Genomic DNA, 12,461 nt, shown 5'->3' with positions numbered 1-12,461 from the left:
AAACAGAATAAAATTCTTGTAGTTGAAGTGTTTAATGTGAACAGTGTAGCAAAATTTGGTTAACCAAAAAAAAGGGTTCTTAAGATAGTGATGTGTCAAAGAAATTTCTCAACTGTTGGGGACTCTCTGGTGGAGTAGATGAAGCACTTAGAACAAAACCAGAAAGAAACTGTGCAGTGTTTTCCTCGTAATTCCAATTTAGTCACAAGGCGGGGGGGAGGAAGAAAAGAAAAATAACATATTCCTTTTCTGTAGCTCAGTTTGTGTGCCATGCAAGATTTTTATTTCCATGAAAATATTGCTCCTTTTTAGCAAAAGACATAAAACTGGGTGACGTGCCACAGTGATGGAGCAGATATGACTGGAACTTTGATTCTGTGGTTTCACACTTGTGACTCTTTCCATAATTTATGTAATGTGCAGAGTGATCTCATGATTGGCTGGAGAGGTTGGATCAGAGCTAAGGAACGACTCTGCAGAGGGCTGGAAATTTCACTTCAATAGTGTCATTAATTAATATGAGAAGCTGGAAAAATTATGCTGATGTAGATGCTCTTGATCTAGAGCAGTTGCACTCCCAAATATTATGTTGCTTACAGTTGTTCTATTAATTAAAGAATTATCCTGTGAAGTATCAGTAAAAGAAAACAAAACTGATAGCAATGTTTATAGTGAAATTTGCACATGCTTACACTTGTTATTATTGAAAACTCTTGAGAGATTAAGAAAGTGGAATTATAATGAAAAAAAATGCTGCCAATTGTTGTAAAACACCTCTCTCTGATTTGGAAAATGTGTTAATTATTGGTCTAAAGTATTAGGTTGTGTGTTTACCTTGATGGTTTTACTGCCTCTCTTTATGGAGTGAAAACTCTGAAGGGATGTCTCTACCACCTACACGCTTTTATCAGGAATGGAAAATAACAAAGAGTTACCTGGTTGCGATTGCAGTGACCTCAGATGGGACTGCTTGTCAGTTCTGAAAAGCAAATACATTTATTTGTGATTTGATGATGTACTTCTGTGTGTGTGTTCTACAGAACATGCTATTTCCATGCCCTTTTTCTCGATAGATGTGTCACATGCCCTATTGAACTCGAGGGGTTAAACTAGTAAAGTCACCTATCTCAACACATGAAAAGGAAGAATAAGCCACAGTTCCCTCGCTACTAGTGTAGCTTTCAACACCTTTTCGATGGTGTCTAGTATTGATAGGATATATAACTGTGAAAGGACGAGAAAATGCATTGAAGTGATCTAAGAAGTAAACTATCATCCTGACGTGTGTTTTCAAGCTATTGAAAACCCTTCCATATTGCAACTCATTCTGACAGTGAAACTGTAGAATTCCTGTGATTTAAGTACCATCTGGTTATGCTCAAAGCTTTAAAGCTATTATCTCAACATAAAATTTCAGCATCCTATACTTTTTTCTTCACCAAACTATCCATTTTTAAGCCACAAATATTTTTCCAGTCCTTTCAGATTTTATCTAAAAGTATATTTTAACAGTATTTAAATAGTTCTCAAACAATAACAATTTATCTTGATAGATGACATGCTGTGTTTTTTCATTTTATTTTAATTAGCCATTGTGGAACCAAATTCCCTTTTGTTTTATTCCTTTGAATACTGTTTAATTATAGTTATCATGCCAAATATCTTAAAGGTTATTTTACCAATACAGTTTCATTTAACATAAGCCATGTGGAATCAATAGTCCTGTTTCCTAAAGTGAATGCTTGGAAAATCTTACATTCATATGTTAAGAGTACACATCCTTTCCTCATTAGCTGGAAAGTACAGGGATTTTGGCACAGGTTCTGTGTGGAAGCATTGTGCAGCTTTTATATGGATTTTGTTTTTAGCCTTTGATGACACTGTTTAGAATAGGAAGTATCTAATAAGTAAAGCATTTTGTCTAATGTGCTGCCAGTGTGTTTAATATATGCCTGGAGGTCTGAAACATTATCTTCTCCACTACAGTAATATGCATTTAATTCTCTGAAAGCAGAAGGTCGAACTTTTAAAAGGAACTCAAAGTACATTTTCAACTAAAATAATTTAAAACACATGGGATAGGGGACTGGAGTAATGTACAGTTGGTTTTTATGGTTTAATCATGATCATGTTAATGCACACCAGTAGCTAATTAAAGAAAACTTTTATTGTTCATTTTAAATGGGTTATGTAAAGAGTAAGAGAATTGATATAATACAGCCCAATGATAAATGTTGCCATTACATTTGATAACAGCAAGCTGATATTGCTGTTCCTGACATCTTTAAAGCATTGGCCCATTTATTCCATAATAAAGCAAAGAATCTTTTTAGAGTAGTTCTACTGAGAGTCATTCCCTCTCATATCCTTATCCCATAAGAAGAATACCTAAATGATTCTCACGTTTATTACTAGGTGTATTTTCAGGTTAACTGTGAAACTTGGTTAGAAGGTTTGATGTTGAGCTGAAATTGATGCAAGAAGTTCCAGTGGTACTTCTGCACCTTTATTTTGTTCCCAGTTGTGTTATATAAAGCTGTCTTGCAAATCATTACTCACTTGTTCCAACCTTTATAATATATGTAGTAAGAGCATACGTAAGTCAAAGTTTCATTGTGGAACCGGGTGGCATAGAAAACTGTAATAGGATATGGTGTCGTTCACCTTTCGGGCACTGGTTCATATTCCATGCTGCTTCGTACTGCACAGAAGTTACCATCTGACTGCTGTTTGGTGACCTGTGTGAATTGATTCGAGGTCTCAGTAAAGTTTCTGTAGTCAAATGTCCAAATAACAGGAAGCTCAACAGTTGGGACCAATTAGCACCCTTGCAGTAGTCTTCACAGAGAAACTACAGTCTGAATGGGATTGGAGGCAGAGCTACTTTCTTACCTTCCTTGACGTGCTTTACATAGATCAGCACATTTAATAAATACTCAACTATAAAAAGAGGCAGAAGAAAAGCAGTAGGTTTCAAGTCAGATCGATTTAGGTGTGAGAAAGAGAGAATCCATTCAGAAAACAGGAGTACTATGCTTTCTCCCTCCGTGTGGTCATACACATGCAATGCTTTTCTCCCTGGAAGGTTATCATTTAGTGAATGGCATTGTATTTTCAATTCCTCTAGCCAAGTCAAGCATAACCTACATGTCAGCTAGCTGCAGAAATTTCTGCTGCATAGAGAACAAGGGAGTACCATGTAGTACCCGTGAAAGCATTGTTCGCTACAGAACAGTGCTTTCTAGAAAGACTTTTCATCAACCTGAGCTGATGGCTATAGAGCAATTAAAAATTGCTGGGTTTAGCAGCATATACCTGCTACTTCATTTCAGGTAGCATTTCTGTGAAATGATATGTCAAGATTGTTTCACAGCTCCATCCCTTCTGTCTTCTGCTTGTCATCAATACATGAGCAATAAAACCATCTATACCATTTTTGAAGGTACCATCAGTGCAGGATATGGGTGAAGCACTTTACAGTCTACCAGGCAGAAAGGCTGAGGTGTAAATAGCCTAACTTTGCTAGGATATCAGGAGGAATCCAGATTTCTTGGCTCACAATGTAGTAATTCATTAAAATGCTCTCTAGTTATTTTTACAGAGGCTGCATTAAAAGTGGTATCACATTTACAAGTCAGTGATATGAGTCTGCCATAGAAATCAGCTGCAAGGAATTTTATTGGTTATTTGAAAAATATGTACATGAGTGAATCTGAAAAGATTGTAACCAGAGCTGGCAAAAACCTTTTCAAAGAAAATCTCAGCTAGTTAATGGTTCTGTTTTAGGATTTCCTCTGTAATGCTTTTTTTTCTAACATGTTCATTCCTTTAAAGAAAAGGAAAGGGGGTTGCTCTCTTTGTTTCATAAAGCATGATATAAAGGACTCTTTAAAACAACTGCTTCTCTTTAACTCCTCTACAACGAAATTTCTGCAGTGTATGTAGAATATATTAATATTGCTGCATAAAGACCAAAGTTTGAAGAAATCCGGTAATTCACCGCCCTTCATTCCTGTAGTTAAGTTGCTGATAAGTTTTGCAAGTACTTGTAATTCATGATTATATTTTTCAAGAGGAAGGTATGGTTTGCCCTCCCTTTTCAAAGAGTGGAGAAGATAAAAAGAAACCATTGAAGTAGGGCCTGGAACAGATAAATGAAATCATTGAGTCAATGTGCAGGGGCAGCCAAAAAAAAACCCTACAAAACATTGGACATCATCAGGATGGAGACTGTGAGCAAGACAGAAGGCATAATTTTATTGCTATATAGTGACCCCACTTTTTGAATACTGTGTAGAGAACTCAATAAGTGCACAGTGGAGCTACAGTGGTACGGGAGGGAAGCTAAAATGATGAAAGGTGCTGGAGCAGCTGCTTTCTGAGGAGAGACTAAGAAGGCTGGGATTTCCCTGTCTGGAGAGGAGAAGGCTGAGGGGGGCTATGACCAGGATTTACAAAGTCATAGCAGCAGAAATAAAGCTGAATGTGGACCTGAACATTCAAATCACCACTACAACAGGTCCAGGAAATGGAATGACACTAGCAGATTTGTTTGGGTTCCTTTGGTTTAAACCAAAATGGAACTTGCTGCCTCAAAGGGTTGTGGAGACCAGACGCTGACAGCATGTTCAAAAAGAAAGTGGACAAATTCATGTATAAGAGGTCCATAAATGGTTACCAAAATGACTACACAAGAGCGTACTGCTGGCATCCCAAATGTGACAGCTGTGGCTGCTTGGGGAGCAGGAGAGGAAGATTGCAGGACCTGGCCAGGGTCCATGGTCTCTCCTGACAGAGTCTCCTCCTAGTGCTGTTGGAAACAGTGCGCTGGGCTGGATGGGACACGGTGCTGATGGAGTTGGGCATTTCGTATGTTAGTTACTGTACAGAGCAGGGCAGAAACCCTTCTGGGCAGCACAGATGGAAGTGTTAGTTATGCTGTGGAAGCTACACAGGGTAAATGAACAACCCTGAGTTCCATATGAATCAGAGGCGTTGACCTTACATTATTATTAGAATTTCTGCATTTTTTCAAAATATTTTAGCATGTGCTCTCTACCTTGTCTCAAGCTCTTTGTGGGATTTCTGCTTGGTCCGCAAGCAGTACTGGAAGTGTTTTCTTCCTAAAGTGCCTACTTGTCTTGGGTATCTTGTCTTGGGCATCTGTCTCTTGACCTGGTACTGTGTGGTCCCTGGACGCAGCCTTGTAAGTTTGTGTTTCGCTCTTGCATTTCCTGTGATAGAAGGAAAGTTCTTGTTACTGTTTATCAGTGGTGTATGGTTTTGTTTTGAAATATTTCTATATGCAATGATTTCTCATGTGAATCCCTGTGAATGTCACACCCAAGACCATGTGCAGCCTTGCTGAGCCTTGGTAAGCTGAGAGCTCACACCCCATGGCAGAGAGAGTCTTCAGATAGTGCCGACTTTTCCTTCAGCTTTGGTGTTTTGTACACGGCAACTGGCATTTCCATGACTCTTAAGAAAAATATTTTTGCTACAACATAGCATTTGTACATTACAGCTTACAATTTCTGTTTAGTATTTTTGTGATTTTCTGTGATTGTGTGTGATTGGACTTGATGATCCTGAGGGTCTCTTCCAACTGAAATGATTCTATGATTCTGTGATTTTTGCAGTAGATTAATATTACATTCTATTTCATTTCATCATGGTAAAATATTTTAGTGTCAGAGAGGACTTTTTGAGCATCAGTGGTCAAAACTGGAGAACTATTCTGACTAGACTTTTTATTTAAATTATTTATTTACATTATTTCACAGATATATCATTTTCTATTAAGCCATGACTTTCTTGTAGGTTCTTTAGAGCTGAAAGAAAGAGTTTAAATTGAAATATATATATATATATATATATATATATATATATATATATATATTATTTAAGCCTAGAAATCATTATTCCTTTTTGTTTTTTTTAACATGTTCTTTTGGCACTTCATCTGTTGTGAGTCATCATTTCATTGGAACAGACACCTGCTGTGTTTTCATGAGTGATTACAGTGTTAAAGTTTACTTGGCAGAATTTTTTTATAATTCTCTATTTTGACATCATGTTTATATAGTGATTGTTTGCTGCCACTGAAATGGAAATAGTTGGGATATGGATATCATAAGTTAATATAATATTTTCCTTTGCAGGTTTCCAAACAAGAGCAGAAAAAAATGGATGTGTCTGATGGAGGAACAGTTGAGACTTCTTCCCGTTACAGCGGGGCACAAGACAGTGGAATTGGCAGCGACAGTGTAAAGATCAGAATCGTTCAGATCGAGCAGCACAGCGGCACCAGCCAGCACCGCATCGCCCGTCCTTCCCACCAGTCTTCCATCGTGAAGAATCTCAATTTCATTCCATTTGACATTTTTGTTACAGCAAGTCGAATCTCCTTGATGACTTACTCATGTACTGCCTTACCTAAATCCAAGTCAGGACAAGATCAGAAAGACGGCGAGAAAAAAAGCAAAAGTTCCTTGAACCTTCCAGAAGCGGGCTCAGGTGGCAGCCTTGATGCCACAAAGCCCAGCCAGCCGTGCATTTCCTCCGTCACAGCAGACGATCTTTTGAACAGTAATATCCCCCTGGCTACTGGGAGAAAAACAGGTCTTTTGTCTCTGGAAAGTCTGCATGCTTCCACAAGATCATCTGCTCGACAAGCCCTGGGTATAACTATTGTTCGGCAGCCTGGTCGCAGGGGAACAGGCGACATTGAGCTACAGCCGTTCCTCTACCTCATTGTGTCACAGCCCTCTGTGCTCCTGAGCTGCCACCACAGAAAGCAAAAGGTAGAAATATCAGTGTTTGACGCTGGAATTAAAGGAGTGGCCTCAGACTACAAATGTACAGGTAAGAGCATTTAGCATTCATTCCTGCTTGTAACTGCCAAAATAATTGCACTTCTCGAAGTTACTGGGGCAGTGGAAAACAGCTGAGACACCTCTAGGATGTCTTTAAAAATCAGATGGTAAATATACATATTTTTGGGATTATACCCCACAGCTGAATCAAGTTAAGTGTGTAAAAGGTTTGAAATTAAGATCTAACTTTTTAGCAACCAGTTCTTCCTGTTCCTTGATATTACTTTCTCATTACCAGATTATGACGAGGATTGTTGCATTACTCTAAATTCTCAATGTTTTCTAAGGAAATAAGAGTTCTATCCAAGCTGATTCATAAAAAGCATTTTTTATGACTGAATATCACAATATTTTCATATATTAGCCTACTGATAAAATTTAAAGGTAAACATTGTGGAAGAACCTGGTGTATTGATCATAACTAAAAAAATTATAGTGATCTTCCAAATGACATGGAATGATGTAATGTATTTTAAGTTTTCATTCAGCTGAGTAATAGGATTTTGCAAGAATTTCTTTCTCTTAATCAATGGCTTTTCTTATTTTATTAATATGTGAAGGTTATAACAAGAATTCTCAGAAGAACTATTCAGAAGAAAATAACCTGAAAATTTTTTTTTGTCTTATCTGTACTGCTGAAGAGAGAAATCAAATTATTGCAATTTGTGTGTCTGGCAGCTGGTAGAGATCTGCAGAATGGGCAGCCAGAAAAGTATGGGGTTTAAAATTGTTCACTGAATAAAAGCTGTAGGTAAAAAAACATGGCTAGCTGTTTGTTGCCAGAGTTCATACAGCACATTAGTTGTTAAAATAATATACCTTTTTTTTGTGCAGCTGTACCAAATTTTGCTGAATGGGATGTTATCTTTTGAAAATTGGCATTAAAATAATGTGCTTATGCAAAAGGCTAAAAATACTATTTGTGATAGATCTTAGCTTTTTTCAGAAAGCTGAATTATAGTTGAACTTTTAAGAGGGATTAGACAGCTGGAAAGAAGGTACTTAAAACAGGGAGAAGATTCATTCTCTGATGTGTTTTATCATTCTTCCATTTTCATCTTTCTCTGCTGTGCTGTCCTGTCTTGAAAGAAACACGGCTACCTAATGAATCTGATTTACTCCAGATTCCCATGTATATTTGTTAAATACTATTTAAAAGGCGGTCATCATACCAATTACTATGAAAAGAAGTAACATATCAATTAAAAAAGCAAAGCTTGAAGCAAAGTTGGAGTAGTTGTAAGTTAAAGGTCATAACTTCGTTAACTCAGTGTTTTGGAATGTTGTAATAGGAATTCCTCGTTTCTCATGATTGAGGCATTCAAGCGTGTCCTTGTAGGAGATGCCACCACGTTACCAGTTAAGTGGGCAAATTCACTACAGTTAGTCCTGAAGTCTTTCACGATCTTTATATCTATGTGAGCAAATCTAGAAAACACAAGCTGTAAGGAGGTCTTCCTGCAAATTGAAAGTAAATGAGAGAGTGCAGAAGCATGGCAAGAAGTTGAAATAGTGCAGATAGTAGGAACATACAGTTGGAGAGCTCCTCAGTCACCAGCAGTTTTCAATGAGACCCGGAAAGGTCTTCTTGGAGGGCCAAAGACCAGCCCTACATGGGTCTTACCCTCCTCTTTGGCTTTTTGTCTCTGTGGCAGGCGAGGGTAAAAGAAGCAGGAGTCAGACACTACGTGAAGGCAGAACTGTTCTCACTCTGCTGCCTTTGTGGGCAGTACTAAGTACTTTACTCGTGTGTCAGACAAAATCCTGTGCTTGCTACTGAAGCACTAGGGCTCTCTTCAAAAGAGTTTGAGAGGTGGGCGCCAAAGTTCTAGTGCCTCAAAACACCATCCTAAATGTATTAATAAGTTAATAAAACTAATCCACGCTTCAGCTCACACACTAATTCACACAGCAAAATAGGTAAAGTTTTTATTGCCTCTTGTTTAGGAAGACCTGCTGTGCTTGTAATTGCATCATTCAGGATTAATTTTGTCATACCACTGTATTAATAGGTTAGGTTTGGAAAGTTCTATTTTTCATTTGTAGCACGCATATTTGAGGTAAAATAGCCAGGAACTATGTGTTACATATATGTGTGTGTGTGTATGTATATGTGTGTGTGTGTATATATATATATATATATATAAACTCTATATATTGCATAACATATAATACAGCTTCAGCAGCTTGGCATGGCATTTTCTATGCTTTTGCAGTCAATTGTATCAATCACACAAATTTTTCTTGATATTGGGGCTATTTGCTGGTAGTTTCATCTGAAAAAGATGTCATCCAAATTAAGAACAATGTAAAGTTTATGTGACAGAAATAAGTTTGCTTCTCTCCCTCTGTACAATAGGTGTGCACTATATTCCTGTATTTCTCTGTATATCAAGGACTGGAGGGTGGAAAGAGGGCATCAATGATGTTTAATTTAGAGTGAATGTTGCTAAAGAATATTTCTAGTTAGACTCTCTAGAAGATGACTTGTGTCTATATGTATGCATGCAACTATCTCTCAATCATCTAAGGTAGTATAGGGAAGAGGACACAAGCTGTTAGTTCAATGGCGGTAGAATCAGGTCTTATACTGTGCTACTTCTTACGGCTTTTCTAGAAGAAAAAAGTGTACAGTTGTGAAACAACCCTCAAATCTTTCAAGGCAGAAGCAAATACAAAATTCTGTTGTGAAATTAGGAAGGTCTTATTTGTTAATGGATGTTAGTTCTGAAAAAAAATTTGGGTATAGAAAAACTGGTAATAGTTCAGACCTAGTTATGTTTTCCATTCTTCACTTCCCATTAGTGTATTTCTTACAAATATATTGTTCAGCTGTAAATCAAGATAGAATATGCTAGGATTTAGAACTACTTGTAACAGGTAATTTGATGAGAGTCTCTTTTATGAAGCCTTGAATAAAATAGGGAAATTACCCTGTAAAACTGCAGTGGTGTGAATTTTAAAGAGAATAATAGTGCATCCTCAGTTTTAATAAGATTAAGCTTACTGCATTATGGTGGTTTACTGCCTTGAACATGTGTAGAAATGAAGGTTTTAAGACTGTTATAAAGCCACATGTATTTTACTTGGGACAAGGGTTTTGTTCTTATTTTTGAAAGATTTCAAGTTAATAGAGCTTAATATTCAGGATCTTGCACAATAAGCTGTCACTCTTTTTTGTGAGAGTATTGGACAGTGGCTGAAAAAACACATTTCCTCCAAAGAACTTGGCTTCTCTATGGTTCTTCTTCTTCTTCTCTTCTTCTTGGCTTCACTAACTATGCTATTTTTTGTTTACTTTCTAAAACATGAAAGAAATTATAATAAAATAGGAGGAAATAGGCTATTTAAAAGTTAAGTATTGTTAATGTGTTAATTAGCAGTTAGTAGCAGCACATTTCCATCAGGCCAGTGTCTGTATGTGGGAGCATTTGCCTGCCTTGGAGCTAAAAACCTGATGGTTGTGTGTTCAGTTTCCTCAGTCCTCTGCAACTGAGTCCACTGGCAAGTCAGTTTGGAGGAGGAGGAGACTTACTAGGTTATTAAAATGTTAGCTCAGTTTTATTATGGTTGTGCTAAACTGCTTCCTTTGTGTTTAAAATTATTTTTGTAATTGTACAGCTTGATTGCTGTTATGCTACTGCCAGGAATAGGAACTTCAAAGTAAATAAATAATTGGAATAAATATTAACTATTTAACAAGCACCATTAAAACCACCAGTTGCTCCCTGACTTTACTTCTGTATAAATTCTGTATAAATAACCGGAAAGATTCTATAAAACAACTTTTTTTTTTTTATTCAGTGCTCATCCTACGTTTAACAAAAAGGCATCTGCTAACCGTTAGTTTTTGCAAACAAAGCATTGGCCATTTCCACTTAAATAAAAGTGGGTTCAATTGTTTTTAATGTAATCTTATAAGCCACTTTTATAAATATTTTTTTTAAATCTTTATTTGCTTTGTTTCAGGTAATGTAATCCAGATACAAAATTGCCTCATTTCCTGAGCATTGTGCTCTCGGCATTCTTGAAAAATCTTTTTTCTATTTGTTTGTTTGTTTACTTTCAAAGAAGAGGTTGTGGCACTTGGTTGTTTTAAGGGAGAGAAAATTCTCAATAAATATATGTTATGCATGGAATTTCTTCAACTTCTGCCAATGAAGCGTTCGCAAGAAACAGGCATTGTGAGGCCATCCAGAATCATTCTTGATTTTTATTTAATTTTATTTTTACACCCATGCCTTTGATGGCGGGGGGTCCATGAGGAGCAGATGCAGTAGCTCAGACCACATGTAACCTCTAATGTCGTGGAACGCGGGGCTGCCTGGGGGCACAGTGTGGGCTGCCCTGCGGGAAGGCTCGTTCACCCCCTTGCTGGCAGCCTGTGCTTCCTACCAGGCACAGGGAGGATTTAAAGCTGTTCCCTAGCACAGTATCGGGGGAGTTCTGCTGGAGTGTCACCTGTTCCCCTCCAAGTATATTTATTGTCCAGTTCCATCTGCATCACTGAACATAGGGGAGTGCAACCCCCACCCGTAAAGACGAGCCAGCCTGGGAATGTACATTCCTCAGGTTACTGTAAGTGCTCAGTTTTGAACTTCCTGACACAGCACTTGCGAGTGTGCTAGTAGAAATGTTTTCCCTCTTGTGCTCTTTAAATTCCAGTGGAAACCATTTTTAAAACAAGTCTAAACGTTCCTCTTCAGCGTGTGAAATGCAGAGGTGATTGCAGCATCTACTGGCTTTTAAAATTGACTGCAAACCAAAAGATGATTCATCCATTGAAATAAAAGCGTGTTGCAGAGCTCATTTGGTCTGGGGAAAGTTCCAGCTGAACAGGCCAAGCTGCTGTCCGCACACACCCTCGGTAGCCCTGTACCCTGCTGGCAGCCCCTGAGGTGCTGGGGGTGGCTGAGCCCCCCATTAAAGGCTCCCATGGGCTGTGTCCCCTGAGCTGCCCTGACTCTCAGCTACAGACTGGAACAAAACCACATTTTGGAGAATGAAAATCTTCAAGATGTGAAATTTCTCCTGCCTCCCTCCTTTCCTTCCCCCTTACTTCCACCTTCTCTTCTGAAGTTCATTTTTTGCTGTCTGGTGTTTCCATAAGAATGAGGGGAGAGCAGGTAAAATCACAAGCTTGCAAATTCATATCATGTTTAGGAAGGTACTTCATGAACTGTGAAGTTTGGAGCTGAGGTCTGGACCTTAGCAAGACTGGAAGTGGCTTTGGATGTTTGGGTGGATTCAAAAATATGCAGAAATCATTTTAAAAATTAAAAAGAAAACCGGGGAGGGAGAGGGATGTATTCAAGGACTCAACTTCTCTGTCTTAAGGATTTTACATTACAGTCTTGGTTGTCAATCTATGATAGTTCTCTCACCATTTTTATTTTGCTGCCACAGACAAATTTTTCACATGGTGTAGAGGATAGAATTTCTGGCTATCCTCACTGCTCTTCACTTCTCAAGCCTTTCTTTTCTCTCTCTTGGCTTGCTGTTGAGTAATTCTAGCCTCTCCTTTTACTTATATATGCATCCCTCGGGTTTTCTCCAGCATTTTCTTTATACAAATAACTGCAAATT

General features: G+C 37.9%; 1 protein-coding gene across 10 annotated transcripts in view; it reads left to right on the top strand.

Annotated features, from left to right (window-relative positions):
* Positions 1–12,461, top strand: part of VPS13B (vacuolar protein sorting 13 homolog B) — a 449,354-nt gene that overhangs the window by 326,702 nt on the left and 110,191 nt on the right. For all 10 annotated transcript variants that reach the window (XR_011737362.1, XM_065830344.2, XM_065830342.2 and 7 more), the window contains one exon: positions 6,162–6,864. Coding sequence is in view for 9 of the 10 variants with exons in the window: in XM_065830344.2 (XP_065686416.1) it covers positions 6,162–6,864 (703 nt within the window). In the remaining variant the exon portion in view is untranslated. The remainder of the gene's footprint in view (positions 1–6,161; positions 6,865–12,461) is intronic.

This window comes from Patagioenas fasciata, chromosome 2, assembly GCF_037038585.1.
Source record: "Patagioenas fasciata isolate bPatFas1 chromosome 2, bPatFas1.hap1, whole genome shotgun sequence".
In the NCBI taxonomy this organism is placed as follows: domain Eukaryota; kingdom Metazoa; phylum Chordata; class Aves; order Columbiformes; family Columbidae; genus Patagioenas; species Patagioenas fasciata.
Note: the sequence above shows the minus strand (reverse complement) of the source record. Positions and strands in the feature narration are given on the sequence as shown.